This window comes from Brassica rapa, chromosome A08 (genome assembly GCF_000309985.2).
Source record: "Brassica rapa cultivar Chiifu-401-42 chromosome A08, CAAS_Brap_v3.01, whole genome shotgun sequence".
Classification (NCBI taxonomy): domain Eukaryota; kingdom Viridiplantae; phylum Streptophyta; class Magnoliopsida; order Brassicales; family Brassicaceae; genus Brassica; species Brassica rapa.
In genome coordinates this window covers 14264516-14288157 of record NC_024802.2, presented here as the reverse complement: position 1 = coordinate 14288157, position 23642 = coordinate 14264516, and the positions used below count along the sequence as shown (strand labels likewise).

At 31.5% G+C, this 23642-nt stretch overlaps 1 protein-coding gene and 1 long non-coding RNA gene across 2 annotated transcripts; one reads left to right on the top strand and one right to left on the bottom strand.

Annotated features, from left to right (window-relative positions):
• Nucleotides 1-7971: 7971 nt before the first annotated feature.
• Nucleotides 7972-10552, bottom strand: LOC103834644 (omega-6 fatty acid desaturase, chloroplastic). The gene is made up of 10 exons (XM_009110710.2): nt 10303-10552; nt 10146-10203; nt 9744-9991; nt 9537-9680; nt 9301-9452; nt 9092-9214; nt 8838-9015; nt 8631-8749; nt 8438-8552; nt 7972-8338 (listed from the first exon to the last, which is right to left on the bottom strand). Exons 1-10 carry the CDS (start codon nt 10339-10341, stop codon nt 8174-8176), a joined length of 1341 nt encoding a protein of 446 aa, XP_009108958.1. The 5' UTR covers nt 10342-10552; the 3' UTR covers nt 7972-8173.
• A 242-nt stretch (nt 10553-10794) lies between these two features.
• Nucleotides 10795-23411, top strand: LOC117127398. The gene is made up of 3 exons (XR_004450414.1): nt 10795-15405; nt 15854-15861; nt 23400-23411. It is a non-coding gene; the product is annotated as an uncharacterized LOC117127398 (long non-coding RNA).
• The last annotated feature ends 231 nt before the right edge of the window (nt 23412-23642 follow it).

Sequence of the window (23642 nt, the reverse complement as noted above, 5' to 3'; positions counted from 1 at the left end):
TTATCCAATTGTGAACATGTATATATATAACAGTGTTAAGTAAGTAAGAGTTACGTGTTGGTTTTGGCGTGATGACGGTCATGCTTAAACCTCCATGGCTCATAGGGGTCGACAAGAGGTAGGAAAGCTAGAGTACCCACAATGTCTTCAACCAATTTGTTCTTTGAAAATGATTCATGAGCACAATCATGTCCTATCACAAAGAACTAGAAGAAAGATCAACCCCTGTAACTGCAGTTCCTGTCCAAGCCCAAGCCAACAGAAGCAGATACCATGGTGCTTTTGCGATCATGAAGAGCCCCAAAGCGTAGGAAATCACAGATGCCAACACAGACTTCCAAGCTTTCAAAACATCAATCTTAAACAGCTGAAAAAGAAGACTCATAAAACAATGAGTAACAAGCAGAAGATAATGTGGGAAGGAGGTGATCATTAAGTCGGTGGTTACGGCTCTGCCAAATCATGTCATGTCTGTTTATAGATTACCAAAAGCTACAGTTAAAAAATTAACGAGTGCTGTAGCGAAATTTTGGTGGAGCCCAGGGGGAAGCACAAAAGGAATGCATTGGAAATCATGGGATAAATTATGTCTCCCTAAAGATAATGGTGGTTTAGGTTTTAAGGATCTTATGGATTTTAACACAGCGATGCTTGGAAAGCAACTGTGAAGGCTGATTGAGAAGCCAAACACTCTTTTCTCGAGAGTCTTTAAAGGACGGTACTATAGGAATGCTTCACCCCTTGAACCGATCCGATCTTACTCCCCGTCATATGGCTGGAGAAGTATGATTTCTGCTAGATCTCTGGTTTGTAAAGGACTAATTAAAAGGGTGGGAACAAGTTCATCTATTTCGGTATGGAATGATCCTTGGATCCCAACCACTCGCCCGAGACCAGCAAACAAAAATATTCACAACAGTTACCCGGATCTCACAGTGGATTCCCTCATTAATTTGGAATCCCGAACTTGGAATATCGAGGCAATTAGGGCTTTGGTGGATCCTCATGATGCAAAGATTATTGAAAGTATTCCCTTAAGTAGACACCAGATGGAAGATAGGAATGGATGGCATTTCACTAATAATGGAAAATATTCGGTTAAATCAGGGTATCAAGTGGAACGAGTCTATCCTGATAAAGAAAAACCACCAGATTTTTATGGACCCACAGTGGATACGTTAAAAGCTTTCTGTTGGGAAGTGCGGTGCCCGCCGAAGTTAAAGCATTTCCTATGGCAACTCCTTTCGGGTTGTATAGCGGTAATGAAGAATCTTCGGGGGAGAGGGATACAAGGAGATATTTGTTGTGCTCAATGTGGAGACCCGGAGGAATCAATAAATCATGTGTTTTTTGAATGCCCTCCAGCACGTCAAGTGTGGGCTTTATCTAAGATACCATCGAATCAGAACTATTTTCCAACTTGTTCGTTTTTTGGTAACATGGATCATCTCTTTTGGAGAGTTACTACAAAGATGGATGATCACCAATTCGCATGGATATTATGGTATATATGGAAAGGTAGAAACAATAAGGTGTTTAGTAATCTGGATATTGATCCAAGGGAAACACTTCGATTAGCAGAACTGGAATCGACACTTTGGGCTGAAGCACAGGTAATCACTACTCAAAGTAGGGAGCGACAAGTACAGACCAGACCTATATTAGAAGCTACAGGACGATGGTGTTTCATAGATGGTTCGTGGAAGGAGAAGGAGATATTTTCGGGACAAGGATGGTATAGTACCTTACCGGGTTTTGATGGTTTACTCGGAGCAAGGAATGTAAGGGCGTGTCTATCACCTCTTCACTCGGAGGTGGAGGCTTTGATTTGGGCAATGGAATGTATGAAGAACTTACGACAGTTTCAGGTTACGTTTGCAACGGATTGTTCTAAATTGGTGAAGATGGTTTCGGAACCAGAAGAATGACCAGCATTTGAAAGCTACCTGGAAGATATCAAGCTTTTACGAAGAAGTTTCCTCAACTCAGACATCATCCATGTACCCGAACGGAGAACCAAAGGGCGGATAGCTTGGCACGTAGTGCTAGGAAACAACCGTCTTTCGTCGTTCATATGGATGCGGAGTTACCGATTTGGTTTACAGAGTCAACATGAGTCTGCGAATGTCTTGCTGTCAAAAAAAAAAAAAAAAAAAACAGAAGAAGTTCCATGCCAGTGAAGTTGCCTGCCACAAAGTATGTTTCCTAGGCTGTGGGTTTGTTTCCCAAAAAAACAAAGGCTGCCTAGAAAGCTGAAACAGAAAAGAAACCAAAGATTAGAGTTGAACAAAACCATTAGGACGCACGAATGAAAAGATCATGAATGAATCTTGTACCAGGAGAGTCAACGTCCCAGGTCCTTCAAGTCAGTTTGCTTTCAATCCCACAATATCTGACCATTGGATCTCGATTTTACTCTTAAGACCTCGTACCAACACTTCCCAAACAAGCTTATGTTTTGCAGAGTAACACTTCGCCACCAAAGCACCTTTTTTTTTTTTTTTTTGCTAACCGAGTATTCTGGCTCCATCGAGGTGGTCCAGACTAGAGACCGAAGTGAGCATGGACGCTGCCAGGGCGTCACCATGTGGTTCACCGTGTAACGGTCTTCGGTCTCGGATGCTGCAGCCCATATGTAAATTCTGCAGTGGCGAGGACTCGAACCCAAGGGCGGGCACTCCAGCTGGAGCTCCTATACCACTAGACCAAAACACCTTCTTACCTTGATTTATACTTTTTTTTTTTTTAAACAAAACCATGTACAAGTCAGATCTTGAAACCACCACGAAACAAAAGGCAGATCTTGAAACCACCACGAAACAAAAGGCATATATTTTCAAAAGGGTGGCAGGAAAGTTGGGAATATATATTATGAATTTATGACTATACGAAATATCACAAGTCTTGTTGCATGATGGTTATGTGCATTGGGTGTGTTAAACTATATATTTTCTTCTAAAAGGCATATATTTTTCATAGTTGAAGATATGCTTTTCCCAGATTAAAAACTTACAATCTATATATATAAAAAGGAAATTGCAATCTATGATTAAAAAATTACAAATATTATTTCCAATTATTAGTTTTAAAAAACAATTTCCTATTAGTAAAAGGATTGTGCAACATATATATATATATATATATATACTATAGAGAGAACACAATTGTCTCACAAAAACAAAACACGAGCCCTAAGTAACCTTGCCTCCAACAATGTCCATAAGATTCGGAAAGATCTTCTTCTTCTTTGTTGCCCTCGTCTTGTTTGTGGAAGCTTCGCATGCTCGTTATCTACTGCCACCAATAACTGATTTGATAAATGGTGAAATAGTCGAGCTACATCCTATGATGAAGAAAGTGGTTGATGGAGAAGCCAACAAGAAGGTGAAATCGAGATACATTGGTGGCACCAGACGTTTTCGAGTTCGGAAACCAAGTTTGATGAGGATGAGTATGTTTTAGAGCTCAGATTAATTAGGTTTTCAAAATCTGCATAATGTTTCTTCTTCTTTTTTTCTGTTTAATTATTTAATCAATGTTGCTCCAAGCTTTTTACTTTTGATTTCTTTGTACCATCGAAAAAAGTTCAATCAATCTGATTTTTGTTTTGGTCAAATTCTTATTTCGTGCTTCTTTAAGTTATAGTTGGTTGGTAGTTTATTATTGTGAATTTGCTGCGAAATAACGTATACTCGGGCTAATGTGATGTGTACGTTCATATGCCTAATGTTTCTTTTTGGCTTGTTTCCAAGATAGGATAACGTTACATAGGCCGCTTCACGTGTGTGAAGGCTCAACTCCCAAGAGAATTCTCAAAGCGGTACGGTATTCATGTACGACTTTAAACACAAAATCTTGAATAACACAACAACAACAACCAATCTTTGAGCAACAATGAATCATCCGGGGGATAAACCCGTTACCTTCAACGTGATCCTTAGCTAGGGTTTCTCGCACCGGTAGGCCTTCCATATCCGCAAGTGATTCTTCGCCTCTGAGTTGACTCAATCCATCATCGTCACCGTGACACAGCTCCTTATCCGGTTCCACTTTCTCGCCCTTTTCTGTCCTCAGCCGCGTAAACGTCAACTTCGCAGCTGTCCTTGTCGTCCATGGACAATTCTCTTGTCTTTTGTTCTGTCTGTCTCCTCCAGGCCTGTCTGTATCATGGGTTTGTAAGGAAAGAGTAAAAGAAACAGAACAGATTCTGTAAGGCAACAAAGGTAGCCGCTTTCCGACCGATCACAAAACGCTGCGTTTCATCGGTTAAGCTTCCGCTCTAATGCAGTCTTCAATTAAAAGCACATCGGTTAAGGTTCCGCTTCTGTTTTTAATTAGTGATTTTGGGACGCCAAAAACAAAATTTAGGGATTTTGGAATATTTGTTAGAATTATAACAAATATTATTAGTCTTGTTATAATTCTATTCTTTTAATTGAAGATGTGCTTTTAGCAACAATCCCAGCGTAGCCTAACCAAACATACAATTTCCTATAGAAAAAAAATGGAAATTACAATTTCAGATTGCATTCCAAAAAGAATAAAAAAATATTCTCAGATTAAAAAAAATAAAATACTATTTCCGATTAATAGTTTTACAAACGATTTCTTAATTTTGAAAAAGAAATTGCAACATATAATATATACAGAACACACGTACTTTATGTGATTAATTAGTCTCAGAGAAAACAAACACAAGAACCTTGTCTTCGGTGATGTCCATTGGATTTAGAAAGATCAGCATCTTCTTCTTTGTCTAGCTCGTCTTGCTTTTTATGGAAGCTTCACATGTTTGCTTTCTCGAATCACTAGAAACTTTTTTTTTATAAACAGTGAGAGAGTCATATCCTATGATGAAGAACGAGGTTGATGTCTTGATGACGAAGACCCAATCAACGAATAGGTGAAATTGACATATCTCAGTGACTTGTAAGCGAAGCTTATAAATAAATACGACATCAAAGCGATGTGGATTGTGGAGGATTGATGTTGTCTGTGTCTTTGTTTTCCTTTAGTGTTTACCGATTTAACTTTCAGGCTTTTGTTTTGTATTGCAACAAGTAAGAAGAAGTCGACGATGGAGCTCTAGAGTCCGGAACCAAGTTGTGATGTGGATGTTTCAGAGGTTGTTTAAGGAAAATAAAGGTTTGACACTTGTTCAAACAAGGTCTTTTAGGTTTCTGTCTAACAGTATGAACCTAGATCGTTTTGTAATTGTTATCTAAATTTCTTTTTAATCATGTACTTTTTGTTAAATAAATAAATATATATATATATATATATATATATTTAAACCTAAATTAAACACATGAGATCCATAACGTGATATGTTTTACTTAAATCTTATTGGAGTGGTACATGTTAAAGAACGTAATGGAGATAAAAAGGAAGTTCACACACATAGTCAATGCTATTATGCTTTGGGGATTCATTTTTATAATAAAATAGTCTTATAAGAATATATCATGATTTTGAAGGTGCATATAAATGAAATTTTGTTCAGTACTCTAAAGCCATTACATTCACAAGATGAGTGAGTTTATTTCTTAAAACTTACATTTAGTTTTATTATTTTCTTTGTTGTTTTTCAACATCTATCTTCTTTGTGTCTAACCTACGCTATACAAATGTTTCATTAACATCTAAATAAACAAACTGATTTATTGTGATGATGAATTGACTAACTTAGAAACTACTAAAAATGTTTGCTATGAGAATAATTTTGTCTACGTCTAAATAAATAAACTGATTTATTGTGCTGATGAATTGACTAACTGAGAAACTACTAAAAATGTTTGCTATGAGAATAATTTCACTTGAATATGTTGAATTTTAATCTAGTCAATATACCCCAAAAACCAATTATATCTAAGAATTTTGACACCTAAACGCGAGAAAAACACCGATGACCATGACTAAGCAACTGAAAAGCAATATTTTAGTCTATAGACTTCAACTTCTCTCATTCGTCTTTAATGGCAAATTCTCTCAAACAGAGAATGATAATCAATTATGTGATTTTTACAGTTTTTTATATATCAAATATAACAAATGCCCAAAACTAGTCCATTACAAAGACGCATCACAACGCTAAACAAGATAGTTTCACCAAAAAAATTCTCGGTATCTTTGTTTGCCATTAGTTGTTGATTAGAGTGCATTATTCCTTTCTTCTCAATAAGTCTTTTGTAATATCTGACACCAAACCTCATTGTCATTGTCTTCGATACTGAAGCTCATGTCGATCATTGCCGAGCTGGAGGATGGACATTTGGTTCGCAACTCTTCAAGGAAGACTGGATTGAGCTCAAGATCATGTGTTGAAGATATGTTTGAGCTATAATCTCAAATTAAAAAAACTTATAAAATATTATTTCTTATATAGAGGGAGAAAGATAAAAATAAATAGGATATTATGTGATATTTCCAAAGCCTATCCAAACATACGACTTCCTAATATACAAAGGAAACTGCAATCTCTAATTAAAAAGTTACAAATATTATTTCCAATTATTAGTTTTAAAAACCAATTTCCTAATAGTAAAAGGAATGTGCAACATATCTCTATATATCTCTATAATATTATTTGGGAAGTCAGTTTCTTATGTGTCGCGCTCACATTGATTTTCATGACGGTTAATTACAAAGGTAACCTTTGAACTAAAAATATTATTTTTGATTGCCATTTATATCAATTATTCATATTTCCTGTTCTTAATAAAATTGATGTTAACTTTTAAATTTAGTTTTCATGTTCTTACAAAACATACTTATCATCATAAGATAAAATTAAACTAAATCTAATTAACAAGATGTTCTAATCTTAGTCTAGTTGTAACAAACAAATTGTGATTCATTTAAAAAAATGATACAACTAATATACTAAAATATGAATAACAAAAAGTCAAATCAATACATTATTATGAGTGGGAATGAATTTTCATAATATTACAAGTTATGTATATTAATGCCACTCTGATTTGCAAATATTTTTACAAATATAAAAGGATAAATTGAACTACATTAATTTAAGAAAACAATAATAAAATTTTAATAAAAATCATTGTTTAATTTAAAATAATAAACATAATTCAACATATCAAAAATAAATATTTGAAATAATACAAAATATTATATGTGAAATCACATATCAAATTAAGATGGGAACATGATGATACATAATATATTTTCTTATACATTTAAACAACAAAACAACTTTAAACTTATAAACAAACGAAAAATATATTTATCATTTGTTATAATTCAGTTATTATGTAAAATGTTTGCTGAAGAATCACCTAGTATACATAGAGAGAAAACAATTGTCTCACAGAAACAACACACGAGCCATAACTAACCTTGCCTCCAATGATGTCCATAATATTTGGAAAGATCATCTTCACATGCTCGTTATTCCCAGCCACGAATAACTGAACATGATAAACGGTGAAATAGTCGAGCTACATCCTATGATGGAGAAGCCAACAAGAAGGTGAAATCGAGATACATTGGTGGCACCAGACGTTTTCGAGTTCGGAAACCAAGTTTGAAGAGTAATTTCTTTGTACCATCGAAAAAAGTCCAATCAATGTGATTTTTTTTTTTTGGTCAAATTCTTATTTCGTGCTTCTTTTAAGTTATAGTTAGTTTATTATTATGAATTTACTGCGAAATAATGTTACATTGACTTGTTTCCCAGTACAAGAACATGATCTAGTCTTGACCTGTCGGTGCTTGAGAATGAGTTGGTGGTGGGGAGGATGTAAAAAGCTTTTAACTGTATTTCCACATTCATATTGAATGTAAAAAGAGTATCTGGATACACTCTGAAGTAAAACGAACTCTGTATTTATATTCTTCGAACGAAATGTGGTCTGTTAATGTTACTTTCAATTGCTTAAAATGATTTTATGTTTTAGGGTTGTTAGGAAACCACATAGTGGGAGAACAGCAAAGATAGCTATCATGGTGGTGTGACAATGATGTTTTGTCTCATTAATCTGACTTCTTGCTAAGAAACTGATCAAGGACTTGCAATTAGACCCCAGTTAAGTCTCTGCTGATAAGTTTAGAAACAAGATACAGTATAAAAAAGCGTTGGTGAAACGTTACATATAACACTGGGGATTGCAAAAAGATATTGAGATTTTCAAAAAGACCAGTACAGAGGCAATCAAGCTGCGTAGTCAGGCATTGCTTTCTTGAGGAATGTTATTGGCTGCGACTCCTCTGGGGCTAATCTGTCAAAAGGAATGTAGTTCTCCTCTTTGTTATAGACATGGCACACAGTCATTATTGTCTTCATCAAGCGCCAGTTCCATGTAGCCAAGTTTGTGTACTGCCAACAACACCACGCAAGCAAGAAACAAGAATCATTTTAGTCTCTTATAAAATGCATAGAGATTACCGCTTTACAGGATAAGAAAGTGGATATTACCTTTCCCCAGTTCTCTTGAATAGACTCATGAGCCGCACGGAGGTTGTAACTAGGTATCCTTGGGCTAATGTGATGTGGGATGTGTACGTTGATATCATGGCAGAGAATCTCAATCCTGTCACAACGAAGAAACATCAAACAAATGCTCTCAAAACTCATCGAATACCAGCTTAGCAGGGTGGAGATGCAGTACCAACTAGGATAATCACAATGAACAGTTCCGTTAAGCTGTGCCTGAGCCGCGTTCCACTCATCAGCAGGCTTGAAAGGGATGTGTGGAGCTGTATGATGAACCATCGTGAACGTGCTCATCTATAAGAAACAACAAATGTGTAAACCTTATGGCTTCCGATGCTTTCTCAAACGAAAAAAGAGAGAGAGAACAGAGAGAAGCATTTACCCAAAAGTGATAGCCCAACCATGGCATCAACCAGAACTTCACCCATCCCAATATGCCAACTTTGTATATGATCAGTGGCCACCCAACGGCCATGAAGGCGAAAACACAAGCCAAGCTAATCTTCACCCTATTCACTTCGCTTGGTCTGAACTTTCTCAGATTGAAATGCCAGTTCACCCTATCACAATATTTACTATTAAGTAAACATGTATACAGAGAAAAGAAGAGTAAAAGCTTCATGTATAAATATATACCAGTGAGCTATGGACAGCCAAGGCCGGATTGGACCATATCCAAGAATGATTGCTTTTCGCAGAACCGGTGATGAATCAAACTCCTCTGGTGGAACTGGTTGCCAAGCTGTATCATGAACTAACCTATAGAGAACAAACTCAAGACGTCTCATCTCTTATCCCATTGGGAATATATCTATAACAGACTTAAGTAAGTTAGGAAGAGTTACATGTTGGTCTTGGCGTGATGACGGTCATGCTTAAACCTCCATGGCTCATAGGGGTATACAAGAGGTAGGAAGGCTAGAGTACCCACAATGTCTTCAACCAATTTGTTCTTTGAAAATGATTTATGAGCACAATCATGTCCTATCACAAAGAACTAGAAGACAGAACAATGCACTTAGACAAAAGTAAGCAACAAGGCCACAAAAAAAAAGAGACAGTGGATGATTGAGAGCTTTACCCCTGTAACTGCAGTTCCTGTCCAAGCCCAAGCCAACGGAAGCAGATACCATGGCGCTTTTGCAATCATGAAGAGCCCCAAAGCGTAGGAAGTCACAGATACCAACACAGACTTCCAAGCTTTCACATCATCAATCTCAAAAACCTGAAGAAGAAGAATCATATTAGAAACAATGAGTAACAAGAAGATCTTTTAAAAGCTATATACCTCTTTGGGGAGTGTGTCCATGATATCTTTTAAAGTGACATTATCAGGAAGATCTTGTCCAATTTGTTTGAACCCATAGCTTTCTGCTAACTGCTCCCTCTCTTCTGCACTGTCAGCTGAAGGAGGTGCGGCTGGAACAGCCACCGCTTTTATACATCCAACCCTTTTCTTTGCAGAAACCAAGAACGTTCTCCTTCTATGCGTCTTCCCCTTTAATAGAAGATCAATAGGTCTCACAGCATACACACCTGCATGCATCCACCAACACAATAGAATCATTCATCACTACATTAGCCCTCTGCATTCACATAAAGCAAACCCATATAGCAAAAACTAGAACTTTACAGAGCAAAGAACATATAAAACTCCAAAGTCTCTTCATTTATATAAGTAAAGGAGTACCTGGAGAAAGACGAGCATGAGCAACTTGAGGAGCCCTAGGAAGACATTGTTGTGGGCCCTAAAAAACCAATAGCAAAGAAGACAAATTGAGTATGGGAAACTCAAGTAGAAGAGATGGGCAACAGAGAAGAGTGCTAAAGGTGAAGCCTTTACATACCGTGAAGGCGAATAGAGAATCAGCAATTCTCGAAGCCATGGAGGAGGGGCGCACAAGTTTGAAGAAGCCACGGGAGTTTCTCTGCTAATGTTTTTTTTAAAGGGATTGAATGGCTGTGAAGAGTCCTCTCACCTCTTCAAGTTCATAGCAAAGGGTTTTGTTTTTTTTTCTTTATATCAGAAATAAAAAAAATTGTATAAAGTATTTATACTCAGGAGAACTAGGGTAGTATTTTGACCAACCACCAGAAAATGTACTTTCTTCTGACTACATTTGACACTGAAAAAAAGTACTGCTCATTTGACAACAATAATATAAAATTACAGTTATGATGATTATCAATTTAAACCAGTAATTTTTAATTTTCGAATTTTAAATGTAAATTAGTTACTAATTACTAAATATCAACTGAATCTCAATTGGAAAATCCGGTTAATTGGCAAGTGGTGCTAGATGTTGATTTTGTAAACTTTGATACTTTACAACTTGTATGTTTTTTTCGCAAAGGAGAGTAAGTAATATACGCTACAACTTGTAACTTACAAGTGACGTGATAATTTTTTTCATGTCATCAAATTGACGTGTTTTTGAATCACTAATTTGTTTTGGAGCTTCATAGAAATGTAACATGCGTTAGGAGTGATACCTGCATCTGCATATCATATAGTATATACAATAATACAACAAATTCTTTCGTCAAAAAGTAAAAATTAAAAAGCAAAATACAACAATTTATTATTTAGCAAACAGTATACCTATGACGCAGAATAATATATTTTTTATTATTTATAACTTTATTTAAGAAATAAATAACTCAATAATCAACCAGTTGAGAGCTGAGGGATTCTCCAACAGTGGGAGATTGGAAGTATCTAATAATTTTAGAAAAAAAAATAGAAAATAGGAGAGAAGGTATTCATATAATCTATTATATTTATATTTCCATGCCACTGTTTTGTTAATTGAAGCTATAACAATAGATTTATCCGAAATTAATTAATTTTGAACTGTAGAAATGCCGTACAAATTCAACTCGACATCTCCATTAAATATAGTCTCACTTTTTTTTTATAGTAACTCCATTGTTTTATCCCTCATTTCTTTCTCCTGCAACTTAAAAATAGAACAATTAATTGGTTCATAGCATTCGATTTGATTGTCAATTATAAAGAAACAAATTTCTGTATATATCACAAGTTCGATGTTCATAGATATATATTAGTTTTTGGTTAACTTAATACCAACTAGGGATGTCAAAATGAGTTATAGCTCATGAGTTGGCTCACCTCAATTCGATTTTTCATGAGTATGAGTTCTATTTTTTATGCTCATTCAATAAATGAGTTTAATGATCGAGTTGAAATTCGTTCACGAGTTATATAAACGGTTTTTAATTAACACGAGCTAACTAATGAGCTTGGTCATTTTTATAATATATATATATGACTTCTATTTTTCTTATGTAAGAAAAATGGTTTACATATTAATCAAATTTATCTTCTAAAAATGTAAACCAAAAAGTTTTAAATATATATAAAATGTAAAAAAATATTGATATCAATCCTCAGATCAAATATATTTAGAACTAAATGTAATCAAAATATTTGTGAGACTCTCATGCGAAATATATATCTTTATGATTTGAATAGATGAAGACTTTGAATGAATCATCTTAAGACTCTTATGTGGAATGAATTTTTGGATCACTAATTTAGCTTTTTTATAATTTATTATTAGGTTTTGGTTTTATTCGGTATAAATATTAATGTTTTAGATTTTAATATTTAAATTTTAAATTATTTTATGAATAAAAATTATTCTATATTTATTTATATTTTTTTAATTTTTTTATATATTTTGACTATGAATTAACTCATTTAATTCATGATCTAGATGATCTGAGTAAGAGTTTACATATGAAAGCTCATATAATAAATGAGCTGATCTGAGATAGCTCATGAAAGATCCGGGATCATTATGAGCTGATCTGAGTTGATCAAACTAACTCATTTTGATACCCCTAATACCAACCAGTATTAAAATTGCAATATAAAAACTTCCTTCATTGTTTGACTATCATTATAACACAGCGATTATTAGTATTAACAACTATTTTTCACCGATCAAGCAAGCTAACATTTGAAACTACAATTTATAAAATCTCCAAAAATATACATGATATTACTTGCAATCAATATTAGTATTTTTTTTAAAGAAATTTTTACACTTACACATACTTTTTCCTTCTTCCATATCACTTAGACATACTTTCCTCATGTCCAGTATTTTATTAAATTCAAATGACTCAACTACCCCTAAAACTACAAACTAGCTTAGTTACTTTTTTAACTCATATTTTCTTTTATTTCATTTCTTTTACTTTGCCCCACCATAACCCACTAGCTCGTCTCTCTCCTTTTTAGAACTCTAATATGCTTCCGCCGCAACTCAAAAATCAAACCTTTTCCACCGCCTAGTTAATCTTAGATCTGCGATTCCTTCATTCTCTTGTTGCGAGACATGTAACTAAGATGCATCTTTCCTCCGTCTAGATGAAGCCACAAACCACCCTTAATTTGCTTCAATCTTCAAGAATCACCGGCGAAGATATCATCTTAAGGCTACACTCCCCACCTTCCCGCCGTAACAGAACTCCTTCATGACGTTTTGCTCCAACTCACTCAATGTAATGCCGGCTAAGCGAGACATCTGCGTTTTGTATACCACAAGATCCCAGTTTCCTTGACAGATCCATTCACCTGCCATGACCATACAATGCTCGTCCATCTCTTGACCACAAGTAATTAACCATGCAATGCTTGTCCATCTCTTAACCACAAAAAACTTGCGAGACATATGTGTTTTGTCTACAACAAAATCCCAGTTTCTTTCGTCTAGATAGACCCATTCACCTGCCATGACCATACAATACTCGTCCATTTCTTGACCACAAGTAATTAATGAGAGCTGTCCGATTCTTTCCTAAAATATATTCATCTAACGGCTCACAAATAATACCTCTGTTTCATGTACTACCAATCTTTGACCATTTAATTGCAACCACCCATGTAATGACAATTTCAAAGGAGGTTGCTTAACTCTTTTAGACTTAACCAAGGTTAGAAAGCTTGTCTACCAGAAGGGTTTTTTGGGGAGTGAAAAAGTTAAAGTAAGGGAAAAAGTACACCTCATTCACAAAGCATGTGAACATGCAAGAAACAATAAAAAAGTACCCTAAAACGTAAACGTCTCTGTTTTTAATGACCCTTTGTGTACCATAATCTATTGTTCCATAGTCATACCTTCCCTTGCTGATGATTTAATTTAAAATTTCCAAATATAATAAAAAAATATCTTTCTAAATAACAACTACTATTTAATTGTGATTTAATATCCTTATTTTTCTCTACAAGAAATACGTATCACTTAACCAAAATATTTAGAAACCAAAATATTTGCAAATTAAATCATTTATCAACAACAATATTTACAGAGAATCAACATATATTTTAAACATTTTTGATGTTTTGAGTATTGTCTAGTTATTTTAGATATTTACTTTTGACTATTTGTATATATTTTCAAGTATTTTTGGAAAATTTCAAAATATCTTTTATATTTTGAAAACTTTTTGATATATTAAATCTTAAAATAATTAATATATTTAAATATATAAATATGTTTCAGATATATTCAGATATATTCAGACACCCAAAATATTTTGATTCAGATCGGTTCGGTTCCGGTTCTTTAAATACCAAAGTTTTGAACCAGTTCGGATATCAAACTAATTTTGGTTTAGGTTCGGCACTATATGTTCTGATTAGAATCGGTTCGGTTCTTCGGATTCAGATTTTTTGTTGAGCCCTATACTAGACATATAACTATATAAGCCCAAAATTTATTAATCTATCTAAAACACGAGTTATTGAGTGAGTTCACATGTTTATTTAAGCTCATTTTTATTATGTTGTTCGATCATTTATCATTCTAAAATTATAAACCAAAAAAAACAATCTTACTAAATCATAATTTAATAGTGTACATGATTATTAGTGTACATGATTATTTTAAATATTAAAAACATAAAATAAAATTTATACATAATTACTAATAATTTAAATTTTATTATACATGCAATTATCAAATTTATTTATATAAATTACTGATACAAATAATATTCAAAAATGTAATATATTATATAATCTAGAACTCTTATGGTAAATGTTAAAGTATATATCATTAATTTTGAAAACAATATTTACTTATAAAAAGTAAAATCAAATACTCGTTTGAACGGATCAAGCTTTAGTAAGTTCTTAAATTGAACGTTGGAAAATACTTATACCAACCCTTTCCTCCACTCGGCAACATCTAATTAATTTAGTTGTTTAATTTTAATTAAAAAATTTAATTGTTTAATTATAATATATTAAAATAATAATATTTTGTTGTTAAAAACTTCCTTTTAAGAACCCAAACGTCAATGTTGCTCTGAGAGTAGAAAGACTCCTAAAGCGTCCACGATACCACAAAATTCCAACCTCACCAAATGCATGAAAAGTCCATAAATGTGAGCCAAAGTTGATCAGACATTAATTAGCTTTTGACAATGAAATCTATTAAATGTCTGAAAATCATGTTTACGGCGAAGGTTGATAGATTGGTTTTGCGTTGGCCGTTGAGTATGCACTTGAGTTCGTTAGATTTATTTTTCAATTTATGCGCTTTATAATTTTTGTAAAACATTATTTAGTAAAATATCAAAATAAAATAAATAGATTATATATGTGTGTATTGTGTGAAAACTCAGTTTAAAATCTAAACACCAAAAAAAATATTATGCATAAAACTGCAAATGGAAAAATTGACAAAAAGTAACAATTTTTTTTTGTAAATTTACGGTTTAAATTTGAAAACTTATTTTAAAATTATTGAGTTTTGTAAATTATTAAGATGTGAAAAAATTATTTTTAAAGAATTTTTGGCCATCTCTATAATGTTATTTGAAAAGTTACTTTATTAGGTGATGTGTTTTTTTTTGAATTATACAGAGATATTCTGGCCCCACAGAAGTGATCAAGACTAGTCACGTGTTGCTACGTGTCGGTCATCTGTCCCTGGCGATGCCTAAATGTTAATTCCCCAGTGGCCGGGATTCGAACCCAGGTGGCGGTATTCACAGCTGTAAGCCCTTTACCACTAGAGCTAAAAGCTCCGGTTTAGGTGATGTGTTCACGTTAACTCTCATGATAGTTTATTACATTGATATCTTTAATGAATTGAGTTTATTATTATAATTGAATTGTCATTAATTATATTTTATTTTTATATACATTCCTTTTAATATAAAAGACAATATGTAGAAATATTTTATTTTTTATTTTCGTTTTTAACCATATTTTATCAAAAAAGAAATTTCTATAAAAACAATATTTTCAATATTAAAAATAAAAATTATTATATTTGAAACATGTGATTTTATAAAAATGAATTTTTTTCTTTTATATAAATTCAAAATTTTTCATTATATTTTTAAAATTCATGTTAGTTAAATTAGTTATATTAGAATGTTAAAAATCAAATATCTCATAACTTAATAAAGAGGAAAATATGTGATTATATATTTTGATAATTATACATTTTTTATTTATAAAAAAATCATCCTCACAATTTTATGCAATTATGTTTCTTGCATTATAAAATTCTTAATCCTAATACTACTTGAATGCCTCTAAAATATATAAATAAACAACTGATTCTCCTAAATCTTAACTATCAAACTATGAACATAAATTTAAACTATCAGTCTATCATCCATCGTTCATAGAAAATTTTGCTTATTCATAAAAAAATATTCTTTTATTTGTAGGAAAGCAACTTTCGAAGTAAATATTTATTCTTTTTTGGATACATGCAAGATCAAAATGAATATCTTGGGGTTTTGGAAAAAAATATCTTTAATGTGTTGTTTATAATTTTGATTGATGGTGATATGATTTCATCATATTTTCAACTTCTGTTAATCCTACAGTTATGCAAATTCAAATTTTCATCTTTCAATTCTATATAACTTTTAACTTATTTTTCATTATTTCACAATGAAACCGTATTGATGCAACAATTGACAATAATCTTTTACAACAATGATTTTAGAATTTTAGAAAAATTATCATGGCCAGATTGAATATATTACAAAAAAAATTATAACACCACAACTAAAAAATTATAAATAAAACTTTAATTAAATAACATAAAAATATAAACTAAAAAATTAAAACTAATAAAATATTTACTCAAAATTATTATATTTTAGTTTAAAAAGATTATTAATGCATGCGTATGGGCGCGGATGAGTCACCTAGCACAATAGTATCAGTGAAGTTTTCTTCTTTTTCCTCTAGTGAGGGAAGATTGAAGAATGGGCTTCTAATAATTGTGGGCTGAGCCCAACTGAATGAAGAAAATATCTAATCTAATAACTGAGTGTTGCACACATATGTCTAGTCAAAACTGAGCGATTTTGATAATTCGGCCGAGTACTGAATAGCTAAAGAGAAAATGTGTCTAATAGACGAATGATATATCTAGTCAATAGCATGTCTGCATAAGTATACAAAGCGACCAAATCACTTGGGTTGACAAAACTATCTGCCCAAAAACAAAAGGTTACAAAACTATAAATTCTTGGTATTCTTAATTTTTTTAATAAAAAATATAAGTTAACACACCTTGTTTTTACTATTTCTGTCTACTTGCTTAAATTTTTCTTCACTATATTGGTAGAATTCTTTTCATATGATTTTTATTTTGTTAGTGTCATATATATAATGCTTTAAAATGAAAGGTCAACAATTAATTAAAGAACGCCTAAAATGCTCAAAATTTTCTACAGAAAACATTCTTCGTAAATCCAGAGGACAGATCAAAACTTGTGAAGTATATGAACGTCCTTTTTTAAATAAAAAAACGTATATGAACGTTCACTATTATCTAATTCTTAATTAACCAAGGGAAAAATACAAAATCCAAGTGGCTACGACCAACAGTAGATCTAAAGATCAAATAGCAATATTATTTTATGACTGAAAACCCAAGCTGGTGTGTTTAATATTTAAAACAAAATAATAAAAATCAATATTGATCTATACATCTATAATCTATTAATTTAGACTCATATTTTTTTTATCTATTTAGAATATTATCATTTCGGTTTTGGACCTATTCATCTTTAATACTTTAAAATACTATATATTTAAACAAATACTGATAATACATACAATATTCATAATTTTAGTGCTTCTTGACTATACATTCAATATTAATCTAGCTGTCTTAATTTTCGAATCTTGACTATATATTTAAAACAATAATTTTTACTAATATAAACTATAATCATTAAAAATTTAGATAATCATTAAAAAAATTAAAGGATGACATTCAAGTATCCATTTGAATTCGGTTTGGATCTATTTGATTTGAGTTTTTTTTGTTACAGTATTTAGGATTAGAGATTTAAGCCCCATTCACCTATTTATAATTTTTGGTTCGGATTCAGTTAAGATTTTTGCGGGTTCAGTTTGGATTCCATTTAAAATTATATAACAAATTCAAGAATCTCAGTATACCTTAAAGCTATGCAACATAAAAATTTGAATATTTTATGCTAAATATCTAAGATTAAAATGAAATAGTTTATTTTAGCTATTTGGATAGAGAACTACTAGGCGTTTTCGTGTTTTGAGTATTTTTGAATATTTTATGATATTTAATATTATTTATCTTTAAAGTATGTTGGATATTTTTAGTATTTTAAATCTAAAAATAATTAATATATTTAAATATAATTTTTTTATTCGGGCATATTCCAATACTCGAAATATTTTGGTAAGGGTTGGGTTGAGATCTGATTTTTATATACCAAAATTTTAGATTAATTCAAATATTTTACCAGTTTTGATTCGGTATAATTTTTTGGATCAGGTTCAAATATTTTTCCCAATCTTAAAATTTTAATAAAATTTTATTTATGAATTTTAGAAAAAAATAAATAAAAAATATAATCCGGTTTTTAACATAGGTTGAAATCTAGTATTTATTAAAATATTGGCTCTATATTTTTCACACTGAACATTCACTGGATCCCTCCATGAACTAACTTTTAACCCAAAAGAAAAAGATTTTTAACCCAAAAAAAAGACTTTTAACCGAATCACTATTGTTAGTTGAATAAAAAATAGTTTCCGTTTATTTGATGTTTTATCGTAATCAATGATATATAAAAATGTAGTTATTAGAACCAAACACACACCATTATTGATTTTATGCAGACCTTCCATGTGAATCTTTCTTGTCCGCTAGTTACCCATGGTATTGCAATTGCAATCAATCGATTTCTTTCCAATACATGTGTCCACGAATAATAATTTGCTTAAAAAAAATTACTGTCCTTTGCCACCTCACAATGCGAAAACTCTTTCAGTCATGATTTGAAAGTTTCTATCCAAAATCAGTGGGTAACTGATAAGTCCGCAATAAGCGAAACACATTGCAAAAACTGTGAATGACATATTGACATTCATCATGCAGGTATATGCACATATTACTGAATATTTTATGAATAAATCGATATTTTATATAGGAATCAAAGCTATATCATAATACTGAATTTCTACGGGTTCTGTCATTGTCTAGTGGCAGTCGAGACGTCTTTGTTCGTCATAGGAGAAAATATGGAATTATAGCACATACAAGATGCTATAATATGTTGGTGTTGAAGGGTATGAAAATTAAATAAATATATCAATGTATAAAATTATTGCATTAATAATTCATATTGCAAGTGATGCCTGCATGCAGAGTACATGTTCTTTTTGGCTTTGGCGCGCAATTAAGTCACACGTGTTTACTTTCTGCTGGTTCTACACAAACAAGATTTGATTCCTAATGAAAAAGGTGATGAAACGATGATGACAAATAAAACTTCTATAACAACAATACTAACTAATACATTAGGCCATCATTACTATTAGCTAAGAAACTTATTAAACTTCTCGCATGAAAAAAAATGTTAATCAATGAAATGCTAACAAATAAAAAGAAAGTTTTCCGAAATTTTATGAAAATTATCTCAAACAAGATATTTTCTCCCTTTTTAAATGATCATTTTATATTTATTTTTATTTTAGAGAGATTCTTTAAAAGACTCGCTAATGAAGATGTATTTTAGATTCCAATCTTACAACAAAATCGACAAAGTTGGCTATGAATAAATACATGTTTTGTCAATCTTTTGTGCAGTTTATTTACGATCAATCTAAAACTATAGGAACAAATCGTAATTTTATAAGCAGCACCCAAAATTGACATATTTTCAGAAACATGTGTTGTTAATTTATTTATTAGTCAAGAAACATGTGTTGTTAATTACTTGTTTTGTTCAAAGCTAGACAAAAAAAGATATTGCTGTGTTAGAGGAAAGTTCTCATTTCATTTTCTTAACTTAGTTTATTAGTGTACATAAAAATATTTTCTATATTTCACTATAAAATATAATAACTCTATTATAAGGATGGATTTGTTTCAGTAATTCACTTTATAATAAAGTAAAATATAGAATAATGTTGTTTTTTATTATATATTTAGAATATATCATCGCCAATCATCTGAAAACGGACTAGCAGCTAAATACGACCCGAAGACCGAAGTATTGATGATAACTATGTTTAATTATATACTCACATATGGGTCTCAATGATCATAATTTGGAAAAATAACCTTATACTCGAATATTGGTTGATAGTTAAATGTTACTGGCGAAGGAAATAGGCCCACCATGGGCGACAAGAAGACAAGAAACCGCCAACCAAATTGTGAAGAGAATATCTTACTTGGGTCCATTGATTACGTCATCATGTAGTAAAACCTGAACCAGCAAATGCCTGCCCATCTTTTGTTTCTTTGCGATTGTTTCTGTTTTTGCTTCGCTCCTTTCTTCCTGTTAAACTAGCACGGGAACATGCATTATTTCAACAAATTACAAGACTGTGTTACTCTGTAGGTTCACTCCAGCTGCTTAAAAATTCATAGGTATGTAGTTTACATAAATAGAAACAATTAGACGTTGTTACACAAGAAAGATAATGACTGAAAACTCCTATATATGATCTTGTTACATTTTGTTTTGTGATTTGTTGTATGAGTTTTTTGGTATCCACACACAAACAACAAACTAAAACTATCACAGCAATTATGAATTTATGATGCAAAGTAATTAAAATGCTTGTAGGGGACAGTATTCTTCAGAGATGGAACAATTAATGATGCCACTATGCAATTAATTGTTTAGGAATTGGGCGCATCGTTCAAACTGAGAATGTTATATTTTGTGCAAGTAATAATATTGGGTCATTGCTAGACTAGAGACAGTATTAGTTCGTTTAGAACATTAACAAGCAAAGTTATGACTAACTGATCATCGATGATGATTGAAAGGTTATGGCATTCTTGCGTATATTTTTCTTATTCAAAAAGTTTAATTTAATTCCAAACAAAGTCGGCGTTTTACTCAGATTCGTTTAGGGATAACATAAAAAAAACTAAATCAAATAGCTCTTATTTTCAAAGGATTATAATTCTTTTTATTTCTTTCAAGTTGTTCACTTAATACTATAATTTGAGTATACGGCTCCATTTGTTTATTCGTGTATGCAATAATATTTAGGTTGTCTCCATAATATCATGTATATCATTTGACCTTCAATTGATACCGATACAAGAAATTATCTAAACAAACCAATATTAACACTGTTAGCAAAAAAAAAAAAACAGTATTGACATCATTGAAAAGGCAAATGTCGATTTAAATATGTTCTTTTCAGGGGCGGATGCAGGAGTGTATTTAGGTGGGGGCACATACATTATATCAATTTTTCAGTTGGGGGCATTTCATAAACACCATAGGAATTACTGAAAGAAATTGTAAAATGAGACGGGGGCACGTGACCCCGTACGTTTGGCTGTACGTCCGCCCCTGGTTCTTTTCCCATACATGTCAGCAATAATAGTATATATACATCTTTTATACTACCTCTTTTCCTGTGTTTGTGCAAGTGTATGTCTCTCAGATGAATTATTAACGAGAAGCAACAGAGAAGACAATGAAGGACCCTCGTGAATGCGAATATTCACAAGCAAGTTGCTTATTAATAGTTTAATACTATAATTTTTGGTTGATATTTTAATTTAGAGCATCTCCAAAAAATATTCTATAACTTCAAATATGAAATTTTTTGCTTTCTAAAAGGAACTTCAAAACTTCAAATTTGAAGTTTTGAGGAGTGAAACTCTATATTTAAAGTTTCACTACTCAAAACTTCAAATTTGAGTGAAGTTTCATATTTTTATTTGCATTTTGGTCCTTACAATTAAACATCACATTTATGATTCATAAATATTTTCTTGTTTATTGTTTAATCCTTATAAAAATTATATCTTATAAATATTTTAAGTTTTGTTTACAAAATTTAAGTTTACACATGAAATTAAATAAAACTTTAAAAATAAGATTTAAAATATTTAAAACTAGATTTAGATAACAAAAGTATACGAAAGAAACTTAACAAAAAAAGCTTTTAAAAAATTACATGAAGACATAACTATTACACAAATTTAAATATTATAACAACACTAATAATCAGGTAAGTTTGATCCAGAAGCTTCAAAATTTCAAATATTGTCTAATTTTTTTTTTGTAACTGAAGATGGTTGTTGTTGTTGTTGTTGTTGATGACGTCTTTTCGTACAATTCTTTCTTGTTCATATTGAATATATTCACGAGTATTAATATCATCGATAAAAGTTAGTCTTTTAGCAATATTTTATGTTTCTTTTTTACTTTCTTCTTCTAATCTAATGTATTTACAAGTATTAATATCACCCGATTTCAATAATTTTTATCTTTAATCTACAAATTAAAATGAGAAGAGCCATTTTTACTTCGAAATGCACTAGTATATCATATATGCATTACGAAAATCACTTTATGGAATAATATGGTATTTTGCTTGAAGTTTAATATTAATCAAGTTATTTTGTTTAAAATTTTATATTTTAATATAATATTTTATTAATTAATATTTTTGTAATATGTTTATATATTTGCTAGTTATTTACAAAAGTTTTGTGAATTCAAATTAGTTATGACAAATATAAGGACCATATTATAAAATACAAATTATTTTGAAGTTAAATTTAAAGTTTTGCTTTTGGAGAAAAACACCTTTAAAACTTTAAATATAGAGTTTTGGAAATTTCAAAATAAAATTCCTTTTTGGAGATGCTTTTAGACCTACAAGAAGAGAAAGCTGTTCTAATGCGATCGACTTTCCAAACTGCTTTAACTGCACATTGTTTTGTGTTGTTTGCTAACTGTAAGAATGGAGTCTATTGACTGTAGTCAGAGCGCAACCACAATGAACTTAGAAGAAGCAGCATCATTACCACAATTGTTTTCATTTAGTTGTTAGTGACAAGTAAAGTTAGAAGAAACTATGTGTATAGGGAAATTTGGGTGGTTAATATATTATGCACTTTTGATGATATGAGGTAAAAACTTTCACTAGAAAGTTATAATTCTCCTTCAATAAACGGAAAGTATAATAGAAAGTTATATGGTATGTAAATATGTACGTATAACAAACAGCATACATATCTTCTTTTGTGTATAATAATAGACTTTTATATATACTTCCAACGCAAAACACACATAACATCTCACTGATTCATAGTCTCTCTTATTGAAACATATATTTACAGTTCAATATCTTTTGACAAGTTAATTTTTTTCTTTTTTTGATAAAATGTTGTTAGAATATGAAATTTTGGTTATCAAGTTAATTTTCAGGTAACCAAAATTTCATATTCTAACGACATTTTATCATTGTTAGCAAAAAAAAAAACGACATTTTATCAAAAATAATCCCGATAGCCAACTATTTCAAAAACCGGTCTCCACATAAACTAGCGAAAATAACTTCACATTTTTATCTTCTGTCTTCGTGTACAAAATAACAAAGAGGTGAAGTAGATAACCCTAGACTCATGTACATAATGGTCCACAGGGACCACAACAAACTAGGTCCTACATTATGATACCAATATACTACTTGTTAAATAAAAATTTCATCTTTGTAGTTAAAGAATTATTGCAAAAAAAAAAATTGTAGCTAAAGAAACTTGATGAAATTAAGTACATTATCTTGTGCGTGGTATGCATGCAACTCAAGCGGTAACTAGGCAATCAACGAGAGATGTGATAACTTTCCAAGAAATGTCTACCT